Genomic DNA, 19,595 nt, shown 5'->3' on the forward strand with positions numbered 1-19,595 from the left:
CCGCCGAGCATTCTGGGAGATGTAGTCCATTAGAATTAACGGACAATGGCGATCCTGCTGTCAGGCGTTGTAAGTTTTCCACTGCAAACTAAATTATTTAGTACTTTGAAACAGATGTTTTCTCCTGAAAACTAAATTTATTCAATGTTTTGACCTAGCCATTTTTCGCTGTAAGCTAAATTATCTAGTGCTTTGAAGGAGCCATTTTCTTCTGAAAACTAAATTTATCCAATGCATTGAATTAGCAATTTTTTTCATTGCAAACTAAATTGTCTAGTGCTTTGAAATAACCATTTTCTCCCGGAAACTAAATGTATCCAATGGTTTGAATTAGCCATTTTTCACTGCAAACTAAATTATCTAGACACATCTTTAGAATGCAATTTTTTGAGAAGATTTGTAGCTCAGGTTGAGGTTCAGGTTGTAAGTTTGCTCACTGAGCCAGTAGGTTTGTTCTCAGACGTTTCGTCACCATGCTAGGTAACATCATCCATGAGCTTCCGTCAAAGTGCTGTTCTTCTGTCCCGCTTTCTGTTTACGTGACTTGGTCTGTTAAGGTGGGTGGTATCATTTCCTGATTTGGAGGTGCCGGTGTTGGAATCAGGTGGACAAAGTTAAAAATCACCCAACACCAGGTTATAGTCCAACAGGTTTATTTGGAAGCACTAACTTTTGAGGAGCTGCCTCTTCATCGGGTGGTTGTGGAACAGGATCATAAGACACAGAATTTATAGCAAAGGGGTGACAATATCTTGGAGCTGTATGATATATTAAACAAATTTAGATTAAGTCTCTCATATTTTAGAATGGTTCTAAAGGCAGCTGGTTTTAGAATTAGTTTTGGTTCATTAATATGTAAATCCCAGAACTCCTTTTAAGTTACATTCTCAAGATAGCTTCAGCTTTTCTAACAATAGGTGCCATCTCAGCTCAAACAATGCATTAAAGGTGTGAGGTTACAGTCTGTCTGTGTCCCAATGTTGAGTCAGATTGGTTCTATTTCTAAAGTGGGCCTTACAGAATCTTACATGGATTTATGCAGTTTTTGTGCAAAATAAAATGTAATTCTGCAAATACAGATATTTCTAGACAGCTCCAACAACACTCAAGAAGCACAACACCATCCAGGACAAAGCAGCTTGCTTTAGCACACATCCACACACACATATACTCCCTCGATCACCGATGTAGCAGCAGTGAGTACTACCTACAAGATGCACAGCAGAAATTCACCGAAGATCCTTAGACAGCACATTCCAGTCCTGTTTGTTGACTACGTAGTACAGTTGATCTTCCGTAATTACACCGACACCACTCCCCACCTCTTCCTCCGCTAGGGTGAGCAATTCATCAACTTCACCAACACATTCCACCCTGACCTTAAATTTACCTGGACCATCTCTGACACCTCCCTTCCCTTCCTGGACCTCTCCATCTCTATTAATGACGACCGACTTGACACTGACATTTTTTACAAACCCACCGACACCCACAGATACCTGGATTACACCTCTTCCCACCCTACCTCTTGCAAAAATGCCAATTCGTATTCCCAATTCCTCCGCCTCCGCCGTATCTGCTCCCAGGAGGACCAGTTCCACCACAGAACAAACCAGATGGCCTTCTTCTTTAGAGACCGCAATTTCCCTTCCCACGTGGTTAAAGATGCCCTCCAAAGCATCTCGTCTACATCCCGCACCTCCGCCCTCAGACCCCACCCCTCCAACCATACCAAGGACAAAACGCCCCTGGTGCTCCCTTCCACCATACCAACCTTTGCATAAACCAAATCATCCTCCGACATTTCCACCACCTTCAAAAAGACCCCACCACCAGGGACATAGTTCCCTCCCCACCCCTTTCCGCCTTCCGCAAAGACCGTTCCCTCAGTGACTACCTGGTCAGGTCCACGCCCCCCTACAACCCACTCTCCCATCCTGGCACCTTCCCCTGCCACCGCAGGAACTGTAAAACTTGCGCCCACACCGCCTCCCTCACCTCTATCCAAGGCCCTAAAGGAGCCTTCCACATCCATCAAAGTTTTACTTGCACATCTACTGATATCATTTATTGTATCCGTTGCTCCCGATGCGGTCTCCTCTACATTGGGGAGATTGGGCGCCTCCTAGCAGAGCGCTTTAGGGAACATCTCCTGGACACCCGCACCAATCAACCACACCGCCCCGTGGCCCAACATTTCAACTCCCCCTCCCACTCTGCCGAGGACATTGGAGGTCCTGGGCCTCCTTCACCGCCGCACCCTCACCACGAGCCGCCTGGAGGAAGAAAGCCTCATCTTCCGCCTCAGAACACTTCAACCCCAGGGCATCAATGTGGACTTCAACAGTTTCCTCATTTCCCCTTCCCCCACTTCACCCTAGTTCCAAACTTCCAGCTCAGCACTGTCCCCATGACTTGTCCGGACTTGTCCTACCTGCTTATCTCCTTTTCCACCTATCCACTCCACCCTCTCCTCCCTGACCTATCACCTTCATCCCCTCCCCCACTCACCTATTGTACTCTATGCTACTTTCTCCCCATCCTCACCCTCACCCTCCTCTAGCTTATCTCTCCACGCTTCAGGCTCTCTACCTTTATTCCTGATGAAGGACTTTTGCCCGAAACGTCGATTTCGCTGCTCCTCGGATGCTGCCTGAACTGCTGTGCTCTTCCAGCACCACTAATCCACATTCCAGTCCTGTGACCAGTTCCATCTAGAAGGACAAGAAACATTACCATTCTTCTCAAATATTCCTCCAAGCCACTCATCCTGACTGGGAGATATATCGCAGTTCTATTTCTGGGGTCAAAATCTTGGAACTCTCTCCCTAAGGGCACCGTGGATCTACCTTCAACACATGGACTGCAGGTGTTCAATAGGGCAGCTCACAACCACCTTCTCAAGGTCAACCAGGGACAGCGATGCCCATGTCCCACGAATGAATAAAGATCGGCTTCAGGGTTTAGCGAGGGTTTATGTAGCTAATTGTAGGCAATTATTCAGACTGTAGGGTATAAGATGATGTTAAGAACTTTGAGACAATTGGCATTTAGCTGGGTGTGTTGCATCTCAGCCTTTTTGGAACAAAGGACCAGGAGAAGGCCATTTGACCTCTCAAGCCTGCTCTGCCATTCAATAAGATCACAGCTGATTTGGCTGTGGCTTCAACTGCACTTGGTGCCTGCAACCCTTGCCTCCCTTTTAGATTGAACATCTGTCTTCTTCAGCCTTGAATGAACTCAATGACTGATCCTCAGCTGCTAACTGCGCGTAAGGCCTGTAGACTAACAAACCTCTGAGGTAGATTATCCTCATCTCTCTTAAAAGTGAAAACTATTATTTGTAAAGTGTGTGTCTCCTATTGTAGTCCTCCCAATTTGTAGTGGAAATGTCCTCCCAATATTAATCCTATCCTGTCCCCTCCATAGAGTCATAGAGATGCACCGCATGGAAACCGGCCCTTCGGTCCAACCCATCCATGCCGACCAGATATCCCCACCCAATCTAGTCCTACCTGCCAGCACCTGGCCCATATCCCTCCAAACCCTCCCTATTCATATACCCATTCAAATGCCTTTTAAATGCTGCAATCAGGCCAGCTTCCACCACTTCCTTTGGCAGCTCATTCCATACATGCACCACCCTTTGTGTGAAAAAGTTGCCACTTAGGTCCCTTTTTATCTTTCCTCTCTCACCCTAAACATATGCCCTCTAGTTCTGAACTCCCCCACCCCAGGGAAAAAAAATGTCAGTTTATCCTATTCATGCCCCTCATGATTTTATAAACCTCTATAAGGTCACCCCTCAGCCTCCGACACACCAGGAAAATAGCCCCAGCCTGTTCAGGCTCCCGATAGCTCAAATCCTCCAACCCTGGCAATGTCCTTGAAGAGGTTCCAATGATCCAAAAATGTGAACCTTTCTTCCCTGCTCCAATTCCTCAGCCATGCATTCATCTGCTCTATCCTCCTATTCCTACCCTCACTAACTTGTAGCATCGGGAGTAATGCAGATTTTACTACCCTCAAAACCTCCTTTTTAAATTCTGCCTAACTGTTTATATTGTCCCTTCAGAATCTCATCCTTTTCCTTGCTGAACCTGCAAACAAACTGATTAGATTAGATTCCCTACAGTGTGGAACAGGCCCTTCGGCCCAACAATTTCACACTGACCCTCCAAAGAGTAACTCACCCAGACCCATTTCCCTCTGACTAACGCACCTAACCTATGGGCAAGTTAGCATGGCCAATTCACCTGACCTGCACTTCTTTGGACTGTGGGAGGAAACCGGAGCACCAGAGAAAACCCACACAGACACAGGGAGAATGTGCAAACTCCGCACAGACAGTTGCCTGAAGCTGGAATGGAACCTGGGACCCTGGTGCTGTGAAGCAGTAGTGCTGACCACTGAGCCATCGTGCCGCCCAAAGTACTGAATATGCATAGAGTCCCGAGAGTGTAGGAGTAGGCTATTCAACCCTTCGAGTCCACACTGACCCCTCTGAAGAGCATCCCACTCAGATCCACTCCCCTATCTTATCCCCGTAATGCCACATTTCCCATGGCTAACTCACCTGACATGGACACTGTGGTTAATTTAGCATGATCAATCCAGCTAAATGTATATCTTTGGGACTGTGGGAAGAAACCCATGCAGATACGGGAGAATATGCAAAGTCCACACAGGCAGTCACTCGACGGTGGATTCGAACCTGTGAGACAGCAGTGCTAGCCACTGAGCCACCATACTGCCCTTTGTGATTTATAGGACACCTTATTAAACTGCAGTATTTTGGTTACAGTGTATGTATGTAATATTAATAGTGACCTGACAGACACAATGGTGCTAATTCTTGTCTGGTGTCTCTGCAACCTCAGCATCTCTCACTGGTCACTCAGTCAGCCCTGCAGCCCTGAAGCTTGCACTCCAAGGACTGAGCACCAGGGGGTGCTGGATGCTAGGGAATCGAGTCTTGAATAAAAATTCCAGCACATCATCACTTAACTAGACAAACTGTCCAGTTTGTGATCAGCAACTGAACACAAACACATATAGGTTAAACATTGATTTTCAGACAAAATTATTGAATAAATCTGTGATAGGATTTATCCTTGTTCCGCTATTTTAAAACCATCAAAAATAAGCCAGTTTAAAGAGAGTTTAAGGGTTATTGCGGATTATATCTGCCAAAAATGCTGCTGGATGCGAATCTTATCAGATCGAGTGGATTGGTTGGAGAGACAGATAGAAGCGATGAGGAATTTGCAACAGCAACAGTATGTGATGGTTGGCAGTTATAGGAAGGGGGACAGTCTCAGATACAGTCACATAGATGGGTTAACTCCAGGAAGGGTAAGAGAGGTAGGCAGCTAGTACAGGAGTCTTTTGTGGATATACCCATTTCAAACAGGTATGCTGTTTTGGAAAATGTAGGGGGTGATGGACTCTCAGGGGAACATAGCATGAACAGCCAAGTTTCTGGTATTGAAACTGGCTCTAATGCAACGAGGGGTACATCGGCTTCCAATAGATCAATTGTGTTAGGGGATTCTGTAGTCCGAGGTACAGACAGACGTTTCTGTGGCCAGCAGAGAAAAAGCAGAATGGTGTGTTGTTTCCCTGGTGCCAGGATCAAGGACGTCTTAGAGAGGGTGCAGAATGTTCTCATGGGGGAGAGGGGCCAGCAGGAGGTCACTGTACACATTGGAACCAACGACATAGGAAGGGAAAAGGTTGAGATTCTGAAGGGAGATTACAGAAAGTTAGGCAGAAACTTAGAAAGAAGGTCCTCAAGGGTAGTAATATCTGGATTATTCCCAGTGCTATGAGCTAGTGAGGGCAGGAATAGGAGGATAGAGCAGATGAATGCATGGCTGAGGAGCTGGTGTATGGGAGAAGGATTTAGATTTTTGGATCATTGGAATCTCTTTTGGGGTAGAAGTGACCTGTACAAGAAGGATGAATTGCATCTAAATTGGAAGGGGACTAATATACTGGCAGGGAAATTTGCTAGAACTGCTTGGGAGGATTTAAACTAGTAAGATGGGGGGGTGGGACCCAGGGAGATAGTGAGGAAAGAGATCGATCTGAGATGGGTACAGCTGAGAACAGAAGTGAGTCAAACAGGCATGGAAAAGGTAGGACTAATAAATTAAACTGCATCTATATCAATGCAAAGGGCCTAACAGGGAAGGCAGATGAACTGAGGGCATGGTTAGGAACATGGGACTGGGATATCATGGTTATTACAGAAACATGGCTCAGGGATGGGCAGGACTGGCAGCTTAATGTTCCAGGATACAAATGCCACAGGAAGGATAGAAAGGGAGGCAAGAAAGGAGGGGGAGTGGCGTTTTTGATAAGGGATAGCATTACAGCTGTGCTGAGGGAGGATATTCCCGGAAATACATCCAGGGAAGTTATTTGGAAATGAGAAATAAGAAAGGGATGATCACCTTATTGGGATTGTATTATAGACCCCCCAGTAGTCAGAGGGAAATTGAGAAACAAACTTGTAAGGAGATCTCAGCGACCATAATTCTATTCGTTTTAAAATAGTGATGGAAAAGGATAGACCAGATCTAAAAGCTGAAGTTCTAAATTGGATAAAGGCCAATTTTGACGGTATCAGGCAAGAACTTTCAAAAGCTGATTGGAGGCAGATGTTCACAGGTAAAGGGACGGCTGGAAAATGGGAAGCCTTCAGAAATGAGATAACAAGAATCCAGAGAAAGTATATCCCTGTCAGGGTGAAAGGGAAGGCTGGTAGGTATAGGGAATGCTGGATGACTAAAGAAATTGAGGGTTTGGTTAAGAAAAAGAAGGAAGCATATGTCAGGTATAGACAGGATAGATCGAGTGAATCCTTAGAAGAGTATAAAGGAAGTAGGAGTATACTTAAGAGGGAAATCAGGAGGGCAAAACAGGGACATGAGATAGCTTTGGCAAATAGAATTAAGGAGAATCCAAAGGGTTTTCACAAATATATTAAGGACAAAAGGGTAACCAGGGAGAGAATAAGGCCCCTCAAAGATCAGCAAGACGGCCTTTGTGTGGAGCCACAGAAAATGGGGGAGATACTAAATGAATATTTTGCATCAGTATTTACTGTGAAAAAGAATATGGAAGATATAGTCTGCAGGGAAATAGATGGTGACATCTTGCGAAAAGTCCATATTACAGAGGAGGAAGTGCTGGATGTCTTGAAATAGTTAAAGGTGGATAAATCCCCAGGACCTGATCAGGTGTACCTGAGAACTCTGTGGGAATCTAGAGAAGTGATTGCTGGCCTCTTGCTGAGATATTTGTATCATCGATAGCCACAGGTGAGGTGCCGGAAGACTGGAGGTTGGCAAACGTGGTGCCACTGTTTAAGAAGGGTGGTAAAGACAAGTCAGGAACTATAGACCGGTGAGCCTGACCTCAGTGGTGGGCAAGTTGTTGGAGGGAATCCTGAGGGACAGGATGTACATGTATTTGGAAAGGCAAGGACTGCTTAGGGATAGTCAACATGGCTTTGTGCGTGGGAAATCATGTCTCACAAACTTGATTGAGTTTTTTGAAGAAGTAACAAAGAAGATTGATGAGGGCAGAGCAGTAGATGTGAGCTATATGGACTTCAGTAAGGTGTTCGACAAGGTTCCCCATGGGAGACTGATTAGCAAGGCTAGAAATCATGGAATAAAGGGAGAACTAACCATTTGGATACAGAACTGGCTCAAAGGTAGAAGACAGAGGGTGGTGGTGGAGGGTTATTTTTCAGACTGAAATCCTGTGACCAGTGGAGTGCCACAAGGATTGGTGCTGGGTCCTCTACTTTTTGTCATTTACATAAATGATTTGGATGCGAGCATAAGAGGTACAGTTGTAAGTTTGCAGATACAACAAAATTGAGGTGTAGTGGACAGCGAAGAGGTTTACCTCAGATTACAACAGGATCTGGACCAGATGGGCCAATGGGCTGAGAAGTGGCAGATGGAGTTTAATTTAGATAAATGCGAGGTGCTGCATTTTGGGAAAGCAAATCTCAGCAGGACTTATACACTTAATGGTAAGGTCCTAGAGAGAAAGAACAAAGAAACCTTGATGCGCAGGTTCACAGCTCCTTGAAAGTGGAGTTGCAGGTAGATAGGATCGTGAAGAAGGCGTTTGGTATGCTTTCCTTTATTGGTCAGAGTATTGAGTACAGGACATTGGTTAGGCCACTGTTGGAATATTGCATGCCATTCTGGTCTCCTTCCTATCGGAAAGATGTTGTGAAACTTGAAAGGGTTCAGAAAAGATTTATAAGGAAGTTGCCAGGGTTGGAGGATTTGAGCTATAGGGAGAGGCTGAACAGGCTGGGGCTGTTTTTCCTGGAGTGTCGGAGGCTGAGGGGTGACCTTATAGAGGTTTACAAAATTATGAGGGGCAAGGATAAGATAAATAGACAAAGTCTTTTCCCTGGGGTTGGGGAGTCCAGACTAGAGGGCATACTCAATGACTGAGCCTCCACAGCCTTCTGGAGTTTATAATTCCAAAGATTCACAAACTCTTGACTAAATAAGGCACCTGCAATACTCTGCTTTTTCCACGGTCTACACCTGTCCAGATTGTAAAACAACAGTGTAGCCTTCCATTTCTATGGAATTGCAGGAAAATATGACCTTTGCCTTGTGCAATGTTTGGTATAGCTATGGATTTCTCACCTTCCAAAATACTTCCTGTATTCCTGAACTTGTCACCAGCTACATGATTAACTGGAAGCTTTCCTCAATGCTTTTTGTTCAGACAGGAAATCTAAGCACAGCTTTGGAAATTTTATTTGCCGCACACAAGATGTGTTCAAGCAGAAAGCTTCCACAAATTGTGGGCAGCGATGGCTAACAAAAGCTTGTAGATTTCACATTCCCTCTGGCAGCTTCTGTGAACGGGTGCTAACAGTTGAGAACTGAGTTCAGTAATTGAATCAAAGTTTAGTTTTATAAGCTCAGAATGGCAGCAGTGTATACAACCTACAAGGTGCACCACACTAAGCCTCCTTTGACAGCAGAAATCTACATCTACTGAAAGATAATAGTTAATTCTTGTAATGCTCATGAGTAACATAATACATCAGCAGTGTCTGCTCATGTTAGTACATACCGAGCTGGGACCCCAGCAGCAGAGATCTTAATATGCTCTCTCCTTATTAGAGTCGGAGAGATGTACATCACAGAAACAGGACCTTCGGTCGGACTCATCCATGCCGACCATATATCCTAAATAAATCTAGTCTCATGTGTCAGCACTTGGCCCATATCCCTCTAAATGCTTCCTATTCATGTATTCATCCAGAGACCTTTTAAATGTTGTAATTGTACCAGCCTCCACCACTTTCTCTGGCAGCTCATTCCATACACGCACCACCCTCTGTGTGAAAATGTTGCCCCTTAGGTCCCTTTTAAATCTTTCCCCTCTCACCTTAAACCTATGTCCTCTAGTTTTAGACTCTCCCACCCCAGGAAAAAGATCTTGTCTATTTACCCTATCCATTCCCCTCAAGATTTCATAAAGCTCTATAAAGTCACTCCTCAGCCTCCAATGCTCCAGGGAAAATAGCCCCAGCCTACTTAGCCTCTCCCTCTTGCTCAAACCCTCCAATCCTGGCAACATCCTTGTAAATCTTTTCTAAACTCTTTCAAGTTTCACAACATCCTTCCTATAGCAACTGAATTGCATACAATATTCCAAAGTGGCCTAACCAATGTCCTGTACAGCTGCAACATGACCTCCCAACTCCTATACTCAATGCTGTGAATAAAGGAAAGCATACCAAACACCTTCTTCACTATCCTATCTGTCTGCTACCCCAGTTTCAAGGAAATATGAACTTGTACTCCAAGGTCAGTTTGTTCAGCAACATTCCCCAAGACCTTATCATTTGTAATTATCTTTGTAAATATTGCACTTGGTTTAATAACACTTCTTGATTGTAAGTATATGCTTTGGAATCAGTGCTGAACACCAATACAACATGGTGGCAGCGGTAAAACTGAAGGAACCTTTTCTCAGAGCGTTAAGAACAATACCCACAACAAAAGTAACCAATAACAACCGTGAAACTGACTCCAGGCCAAAAGCAACTCCGAATAAAATGACTTATCCTATCCAAGGTGTATGTTCTAACTCTTGCAAATATTGTAGTAGCAGGGGTGACACAGTGGCTCTATGGTTAGCACTGCTGCTTTGCAGCTTCAGGGACCCGGGTTTGATTCCAGCCTCGGGCAACTGTATGGAGTTTGCACATTCTCCCCATGTCTGCATGGGTTTGCTCCCGCAGTCCAGAGATGTACAGGTTAAATGGAAGGGCTATGGGAAATATGGGGATACATTCCGAGGTTAGGTCTGGGTGGGATACTGTTTGGAGGATTAATGTAGTCTCAATAAACTGTAGGGATTCTATATTTAAGTTACATTACCCAGCAGTAGCATGAAACTAGCAGTGTTCCAGAAGCTAAACTGTGGAGAGAGAAATACCTAGGAGAAAGTGAGGACTGCAGATGCTGGAGATCAGAGCTTAAAAATGTGTTGCTGGAAAAGCACAGCAAGTCAGGCAGCATCAAAGGAACAGGAGAATCGACGTTTCGGGCATAAGCCCGTCTTCAGGAATGTGGAGGGTGTGCCAAGCAGGCTAAGATAAAAGGTAGGGAGGAGGGACTTGGGGGAGGGGCGTTGGGAATATGATAGGTGGAAGGAGGTTACGGTGAGGGTGATAGGCCGGAGAGGGGATGGGGGCGGAGAGGTCGGGAAGAAGATTGCAGGTCAAGAAGGCGGTGCTGAGTCCAAGGGTTGGGACTGAGAAAAGGTGGGGGGAGGGGAAATGAGAAAGCTGGAGAAATCTGCATTCATCCCTTGTGGTTGGAGGGTTCCTAGGCGGAAGATGAGGCGCTCTTCCTCCAGGCGTCGTGTTGCCATGATTTGGCGATGGAGGAGTCCAAGGACCTGCATGTCCTTGGTGGAGTGGGAGGGGGAGTTGAAGTGTTGAGCCACGGGGTGGTTGGGTTGGTTGATGCGGGTGTCCCAGAGGTGTTCTCTGAAACGTTCCGCAAGAAGGCGGCCTATCTCCCCAACGTATAGGAGGCCACATCGGGTGCAGCGGATGCAGTAAATGATGTGTGTGGAGGTGAGGTGAATTTCTGACGGATATGGAAGGATCCCTTGAGGCCTTGGAGGGAAGTGAGGTGGGAGGTTTGGGTGCAAGTTTTGCATTTCTTGCGGTTGCAGGTGAAGGTGTCGGGAGTGGAGGTTGGGTTGGTGGGAGGTGTGGATCTGACGAGGGAGTCGTGGAGGGAGTGGTCTTTCTGGAATGCTGATAGGGGTGGGGAGGGAAATATATCCTTGGTGGTGGGGTCTGTTTGGAAGTGGCCGAAATGACGAAGGATGATACGATGTATCTGGAGGTTGGTGGGGTGGTAGGTGAGGACCAGTGGGGTTCTGTCCTGGTGGCGATTGGAGGGGCGGGGCTCAAGGGCAGAGAAGCGGAAAGTGGAGGAGATGTGGTGGAGAGCATCGTCAGCCTGGAGTCACGCGTAGGCCAGACCAGCTAAGGTTGGCAGAGTTCCTTCCCTCAAGGGCATTGTTGAACCAGATGGGTTTTACAACAAATGACAAAGTTAGAGGGGTACCTTTAGGCTAGCTTTTAAATCCATACTTTTTGATGTTGAATTCAAACTTGACCATCTGCCACAATAGTATTCAAAGCCTTGTCCTCAGAATATTAGCCTGAGGTTTTGGATTAATCCTCCAGTGATGTTACCACTACACCACCATCACCCCTCTAATGGATTGTGATGAATTGAGGTACAGCCATACCCCCAAGCTGCCTCAGAGGCTATGATTATCTTGGTGGTCTTCATGCACATAATTCCAGATGTAGTCATTTCCAACAATGGGTCACAGTTTACCACTGTCCATTTCCAATCCTTTGCAGCCTCATATGGCAATGACCATGATACACGCTCAATAAGGTACTCAGAAGCTCATGATGAAGCAGAGGAGGGATACAGTCCATGATAAATCTCCTAAGAAGGAACCATGGCTTGCAGTATGTGTCAATGCAGGATTAGTCAATGCAACCTGCAGACATCCCTGTGAAAGATCCCACCTCCCCACATGTAGCAAGGGAACTATTGTTGTCCCATCCCTCCTTAACATGGGCTGAGAGCAGAGTCCAACAGAGAGTGAGGAGTGAGTGAGGAAAATGTTAAGAAAAGTTTTTACTATTGACTATTAAGAGAAATAGAAATTGGTTAAACTACAGTAATCATTAAAAGGGATTGAACAAAAACTTGAAGGTAAGTGTGGCATGGTGGCTACAGTGCCAGGGACCCAGGTTCAGTTCCACCCTTGGGTGACTACCTGTGTGGAGTTTGCATGTTTGCTCCGTGTCTGCATAGGTTTCCTCTGGGTTTCTCTCACAGCCTGAAGATGTGCAGGTTGGGTGGATTGGCCATTTTAAATTGACCATGGTGCCCAAGAATGGGTGGACTCGCCATGGGAAACGCACGGTTATGGGGTAGTGAATTGGGGTTGGTGGGTTGATGTGAACTTGACGAGCTGAATGGCCTGCTTCCACACCTTAGGGATTCTATTTTTTTTTGTAAAATCTTTATTTGTATTCCCCTCCTGGGTATATATATTAGATTAGATTAGATTAGATTACTTACAGTGTGGAAACAGGCCCTTCGGCCCAACAAGTCCACACCGCCCCGCCGAAGCGCAACCCACCCATACCCCTACATCTACCCCTTACCTAACACTACGAGCAATTTAGCATGGCCAATTCACCTGACCTGCACATCTTTGGACTGTGGGAGGATTTTGTTTGCAATTGTCGGACACAGCGAAAAACAACAGGTGTGTAAATCTTTGTTTGCATTCACTTCCTGGTTATATATTCTTTTTCTTTTTTTAGATTTACAAATCTTTATTATTCTAGGGATTCTATGTGTACTCTAATAATGAAGCCCTGTTATGTTAATGAATGGCACATGTCTATTGGTGATACCTGTTGCTGTCAATGCAACCAGAGCAGCTGGGGTCTCAGAATACTGTACTCCCGCCTGCTTCCTTTTGTAAATATTCTATTTAGATTAATAAAAATTCTTCAGCAGAAGGATCTGCTCCAGATTAATCTCTGAACACACTTACAACATCTCACACCTAGAAGGACGCAGGGGAACAGCACCAATAACAGGTCTCTTCCAGAACACACTCCGTCCTATTTTGGAAATATATCAACATACCCTCACTGTCACTAGGTCAAAATCCTGGAATTTCCTTCCTAACCGCTTTCCCTACAACCCATGGACTGCAGCAATGAAATAGCAGCTCAGCATCACCTTCTCAAAGGCGAATAGGGGCAGGCAACAAACACTGGCTTAGACAGTAACACCTCCATCCCACAGAAAGAATATGTTTAAAGCAGAATTAAAAATGGTAAGTCTGTTTTTCTTTTCAGTTGTTCAGGTTCCTCTCTGTTTTGGGGGAACGGTTGAAAGACGTCCTCACGATTTGGCGGCTCTTTGATTCAATTCTGCAGTCATTGGAATTTTACATTTTGATGACTGTAACCTCATGGATGCTCTCTCCCACCACCTGCTGGTCAAGAAGGTACAGGACAAGCAAATGCTATTGAAACTAGTTCAGTGGAGCTCACTACTGCAACTGGAGTCTTTGAGTCGTAGAGATGTACGGCACAGAAACAGCCCCTTTGATCCAACTTGTCCATGACGACCAGATATCCCAACCTAATCTAGTCCCATTTGCCAGCATATGGCCCATATCCCTTTAAATCTTTCCTATTCGTATACCCATCCAGATGCCTTTTAAAAGTTGCAATTGTACTAGCCTTTACCACTTCCTCTGGCAGCTCATTCCATACACATGCCACCCTCTGCGGATTTTATAAACCTCGGAGGTCACCCTTTAGCCTTCAAATCTCCGGGGAAAACAGCCCAGCCTATTCAGCTTCTGCCTATAGCTCAAATCCTCCAACCCTGGCAACATCCTTGTAAATTTTTTCTGAACCCTTTTCAAGTTTCACAACAACATGACCTCCCAACTCCTATACTCTTTGTTATCAATTGAATTGAGGAAAACCATTTCAAATTTTATAAACCACATTTTTAAAATTTCTTTACAGTGATGTACTGTTAAGGTTAATGGGCTAATAATTTACAGATTCTGGATTAGTGGTGCTGGAAGAGCACAGCAGTTCAGGCAGCATCCGAGGAGCAGCGAAATCGACGTTTTGGGCAAAAGCCCTTCATCATTCTTTTCCAGCACCACTCTAATCTAGAGTCTGATCTCCATCATCTGCAGTCCTCATTTTCACCTAATTATTTATAGCTCCAATCCAGTGCCCTGGAGCCACAGGTTCAGATCCTGCCATGACATCTGATGGTGTTTAAATTCACTTTATAGAATCGCTACAGTGCAGTTAGAGGCCATTCAGCCCATCGGGCCTACACCAACCCTCTGAGGAGCATTCCACCCAGACCCATCCCACTCTTCCCCCCCGCTCCCCCATCCCTGCAATCCTAAGCATCGCTCACCTACCTAACCTTCACATCCCCACACACAATGGGCAATTTCTCATGGCCAAGCCATGCTAAACTGCACATCTTTGGACTTTGATAGGAAACTCATGCAAACACACGGAAAACGTGCAAACTTCACACAGGCAGTTGTTTCAAGGGTGGAATCGAACCCGCCCTGGTGCTGTGAGGCAGTAGTGCAAACCCCTGAGTCACCGTGCCACCCATTATTAATGAAATCTGGAATTGAAACTTGCCTGAGTGATGGTGACCATGAAACCATTACCCATTGTTGTTAAGAATCTGTATGGTTCACTAATGTCCTATAGGGAAGAAAATCTGCCATCCTTACCTGGTCTGGCCAATGTGTGACTCCAGACACACTGCAATCGGTTGATGCTTAACTACATTCCGAAATGGCTGAGAAGCTACTCCACGCAAGGGCAATTAGGGATAGAGGCAATTTGCAGATGACACCAAAGTTGGTGGTGTATTGGAGAGGTTAACTCAGAGTACAATGGGACTTTATTCAGATGGGCCGAATTTAATTTAGATAATCATGAGGTGCTGTGTTTTTGAAAGCAAATCAGGACAGGACACATAACGGTAAGGTTTTGGGAGAGTTGCCGAATGAAGAGACCTTGGAGTGCAGGTTCATAGTTCCTTGAACCTGGAATCAGAGCTAGATGGGGTGGTGAAGAAGGCATTTGATATGCTTGTCTTTATTGGTCAATGCATTGAGTGTAGGAGTTGGGATGTCATGTCGTGGCCATACAGGACATTGGTGAGGCCACTTTTGGAATACAATGTTTAATTCTGGTCTTCCCACTATATGAAAGAAGCCCAAAACTAGAGGGCATGGGTTTAAGGTGAGAGGGGAAAGATTTTATAAAGGACCTAAGCAGTCATTTTTTCACGCAGAGGTTGGTGTGTGTATGGAATAAACTGTCAGAGGAAGTGGTGGAGGTGCGTACAATTACAACATTTAAAAGGCATCTGGATGGGAAAAGGAATAGGATGGGTTTAGAGGAATGCGGGGCCAAATGCTGGCAATTGAGACTATATTAATTTAGGATACCTGGTCAGCAAGGATGAAAGGTTTGTTTCTGTGCTGTACATCTCTATGACTCTAAATGCTGGCCTTGCCAGTGACACCCACATCCCATGGAAGAATATCAAAAGTCATGGTCTCACTGCTAACTGGAGAGCTGCTTGGGGTTAGAGAGTTTTTCAAGCATGAGAAAAGATGTCAGCAGCTGAAGCAAGGAGAGTGGCCCCTGAGGTTGGCCCTGAGAAATCTCCAATCACTGGGCTGGCTTGGGAGGGCAATGGTTGCTTGGCTTGAATTTTCTGGAAAAGTAAGATCATTGTCACGGTAAAAAATACTTTTTTTTATTCTTTGCAAAGCGTAACCTCACTGTTTTGAGAATTATTTTGTGTCAGTAATTGCAGTAGGTGGGGGGCGGTGTCAGAATGTTGCTGGGTCCAATTTCAGCCAGCGTGGGGGCAACCTTGTGCAACTGCTGCCTATCACCTCACCCTCCTTTGATTTTTGATTTATAGGTTGTGAGACCCACCTATTATTTGGTTTGTTTTCCATTTTTGACACACTAGCAACAAGGATGACCTCAAAGAATGTGCATTAAACTCTGCAAGAATTGGCTGTTGCCACAAGACCATTACCTTCTCCAACTGCAACCTACTTCATGTCAGCAGCAAACCTTGCTCTCTCATGTTACACTCCACACGGCAACCCAAAACTGTGAGACTGGACTGAGGAATCGGCATAGGGTAAAGCCCAAGGACTGAGGAGCCAAGGAAAGAAGCAAGTGAGAGCCCACAGGCTGGAGTCAGGAGAATACAAAGGGGACAGGTAGCACCACAGTCAGAAAAAGGAAAGAGAAGGAGCAAATTGTGGAGCTGGAAGGAACAGCATGAGGAACTCAAGTGTTTAGAATAGACAGGCGTAAGCCACATGCAGACCCCAAAATGGTTTAACAAGTGAGAGCGACACAATGGCTCAGTCATTAGTACAACACCAGAGACCCGTGTTCAATTCCCTCGAGCGACCGTCTGGAGGTTGTACATTCTTCCTACGTCTGTGTGGGTTCCCTCCAAGTTCTCTGGTTTCCTCCCATAATCCAAAGGTGTGCAGGTTAGGTGGATGGGCCATTGGAAATTCAGGAATTGGGTAGAGGGGTGGGTCTGGGTGAGATGCTGTTCGGAGGGTCAGTGTGGACTTGATGGGCCAAATGGCTTACTTCCACTCTGGAGGGATTCTGTGATAAGATGGTTAATTGTAAAGTCTTAAGTTCGCCAGGAGAGAGGGGAATTGGAAGAGGCTTCATAAAGAGAAACTTTGATCCTACGCCAGTGGAGTAACTGCATCTTGCAGCCAGTAAATATACTGATCATAGTTGCTCTGTATAACTTGTTAGAGAAGGCAGACCAATTTTTCCTTTCTCAAAATTTAAGATTTTGCATATGTTAAGTGTATAAATGGAGCCTACACATTTCAGCCATGACATACTGTTATCATGTCTGTAATCTGCCTCAATTATTTACCCAACAGTCAAATGTTTTACATACCTTTACCTTAGGGGTCAAGCAAGCAATATGGGATGCCAAGATAGACAGGGGTCTAAGACACACCTATATTGCGTTGGACACTGATGATGTTTCAAAATGGCCTCTGCCCACACTAAAGGTGGTTTATTTATGGAGGGGGAGAGGACTTAGCTTGAACCAACCCAGTCTAAACCAGTCAAACACAACTGGCTTCAACCTGGTGGGAATGTGCTATCAGACTGATGACCCCCACCATTAAGTCGAAAACCAATTCAACATTAACCAAACCGACATTTGAAGAGAAATAAAGGTAAAGTCACGAGAGTTCTAGCAGACCATAGGGCTGCTGTCTCAGAGACGACTAGTGGTGATTTAACCTGAGGGTCACCACATACTCAGGCAAGGGGGGAAGAGTTGGAAGGAGAGTCCTTTGTGGTAACCTCGGTGTGGGAAGAAAACACATTCAAAGAGAACCCATTTGGCCTCAACCAAAGCCTATAATCCAACAAGATTGGGGGAAGGCAGCGACATGGTGGTGGTATTACCAGTAGTCTTCTAATCCAAAGACCCAGATCAGTGCTTTAGAGGAAACTGGGCTCACCACAATCTAAATTCACTTAATAAATTTGGAACCTAAAGCTGGAGTCAATAATGATGACCATTATGACTAAATGTTCTTGTGAAAACTCACCTGGTTCACAAATGTCTTTTTCCCATCCTTACCTGCTGTGGCCTACAGAAGCTCGACTGACAGCAAGTGGGTGACCCTCAGAATGGTCAGTTCAAGGGTTATTGATAGAATCCCTACAATATGGAAGCAGACCATTCGACCCACCAAGTCCACAATGATCCTCCAAAGAGCATCTAACCCAGACCCATTTACCCTATCCCTGAATTTCCCATAGCCAATCCAACTAACCTCCACATCTTCAGACTGGGAGGAAACCAGAGCAAACCAGTACAGACCCATGGAGAGCATGCAAACTCCACACAGGCAGTGTACCAAGGCTGAAATCGAACCTGGGTACCTGGCACTGAGAGGCTGCAGTGCTAACCCCCCACTGAGCCACCATGCTGCCCCAATTGAGGATAAGCAACAAGGGCTGGCCATGACAGCGACTCCTATGTCCCATCGGAACAAAAAAAACGAAAACAAGACCCAACTCTGCCACCAGGGAAAACCCAACATGATCCAATCTAATGCCAGATTGAATGGAATCCATTCCAATCTATTCCAAAGCAACTTTATTATCGTGAAGCACTCAGATCTAACCCAACCCAACCCACAATAGGCAGCTCACAAATGTCAGTTGGGATGTTTAGCTGAGTAGCTACAAGGGCACAATGGTCACGGTTTATATCTGTCAGAAATTTGGGTCAAGCATCCTATTGAACAGAAAAGGGAATATTTACCTTCCCTCACACAGAGGCTGAAGGGCCAATTGATGTTTGCTGTACTCAATAAAATGGGAGCCAATATTAAGCCTTGTGCTGGTGATATAACTCTGTCTTCCAGTAGTGTCACTTCTCAACCTGACTATAGTTTAGAAATGAGAATTGCCTCAATTGTCAACCTTTCATTTCAAACAAGCTCAGGCCTCCTGAACTACACACAAACTCACAAGAATGACACACACAAACTCATTAGATGTTCAGCCACTAATATACAGAGGGCATTAGAGTATTGAGTGTGCGTTTCTTTCTTACAGAGCAATAAAATATTCCATTTGGAGATAAAAACGTAACATATTCTCAAGGAAAAGCAATTTCAAAGGCTTGGAGGGGATGAGAATGACTAAATCCGTTTTTAAAAAAAACAGTCAGCTTGCCTAGCACCCCCCCACCACCACCACCACCACCAGACTATCCCCAACAGACCCCCTGTTCAGGTCAGTTTGTCACTGGTTGCATTGTTGGGTCAGCTACAGTGTACTGCAGTTTATTCTTCTTCTGTTTTTTGTGTTGCTGCTTGGCCTTTTTCGGTTTTCTTTTGTCTTGGCCCTTTGTCAGGCTGACTTTCCTCTTCCTGGGAAGGCGAGTTTTGCAGTGTTTAAAAGGGGCATCTTTCACATTCAGCCCTGTGACATTTTCTGGAAGGCTGCAGATGGCTGTGACCTTTACATTGGTGTTTTCAATCCACCTTTTAAAAACAAAAGCATGTTCACTATTTGAAGTTAACACAGCTCACCCACAAACGGAATAGGATCTAGAAAAGAATACGTGACTTGCATTTAGATCATTTAGATCATAAGTTGTAAAGCATGGAAACAGACTCTTCGGTCTAACTCATCCATGGTGACTAGATATCCTAAATTAATCTAGTCCCATTTGCTGGCATCTGGCCCATGTCCCTCTAAACCTTTCCTATTCATGGACCCATCCAGATGCCTTTTAAATGTTGTAATTGCACCAGCCTCCACCACTTCCTTTGGCAGCTCATTCCATACACGCACCATCCTCTGCATG

At 45.2% G+C, this 19,595-nt stretch overlaps 1 protein-coding gene and 1 long non-coding RNA gene across 3 annotated transcripts in view; one reads left to right on the plus strand and one right to left on the minus strand.

The window, feature by feature from the left end:
* Positions 1–24: 24 nt before the first annotated feature.
* Positions 25–18,612, plus strand: LOC140489225 (uncharacterized). 2 transcript variants are annotated; one of them, XR_011963112.1, is made up of 2 exons: positions 25–69; positions 16,125–18,612. It is a non-coding gene; the product is annotated as an uncharacterized lncRNA (long non-coding RNA). The 2 variants fall into 2 exon arrangements; XR_011963111.1 differs by lacking the exon at positions 25–69 and adding an exon at positions 13,450–13,635.
* LOC140489224 (chondroadherin-like protein) overlaps positions 18,571–19,595 on the minus strand; it is a 31,722-nt gene continuing 30,697 nt past the window's right edge. The window contains exon 5 of the mRNA XM_072588534.1: positions 18,571–19,269. Coding sequence (XP_072444635.1) covers positions 19,020–19,269 — 250 coding nt within the window. The 3' untranslated portion in view covers positions 18,571–19,019. The remainder of the gene's footprint in view (positions 19,270–19,595) is intronic.

This window comes from Chiloscyllium punctatum, chromosome 18 (genome assembly GCF_047496795.1).
Source record: "Chiloscyllium punctatum isolate Juve2018m chromosome 18, sChiPun1.3, whole genome shotgun sequence".
NCBI lineage: Eukaryota > Metazoa > Chordata > Chondrichthyes > Orectolobiformes > Hemiscylliidae > Chiloscyllium > Chiloscyllium punctatum.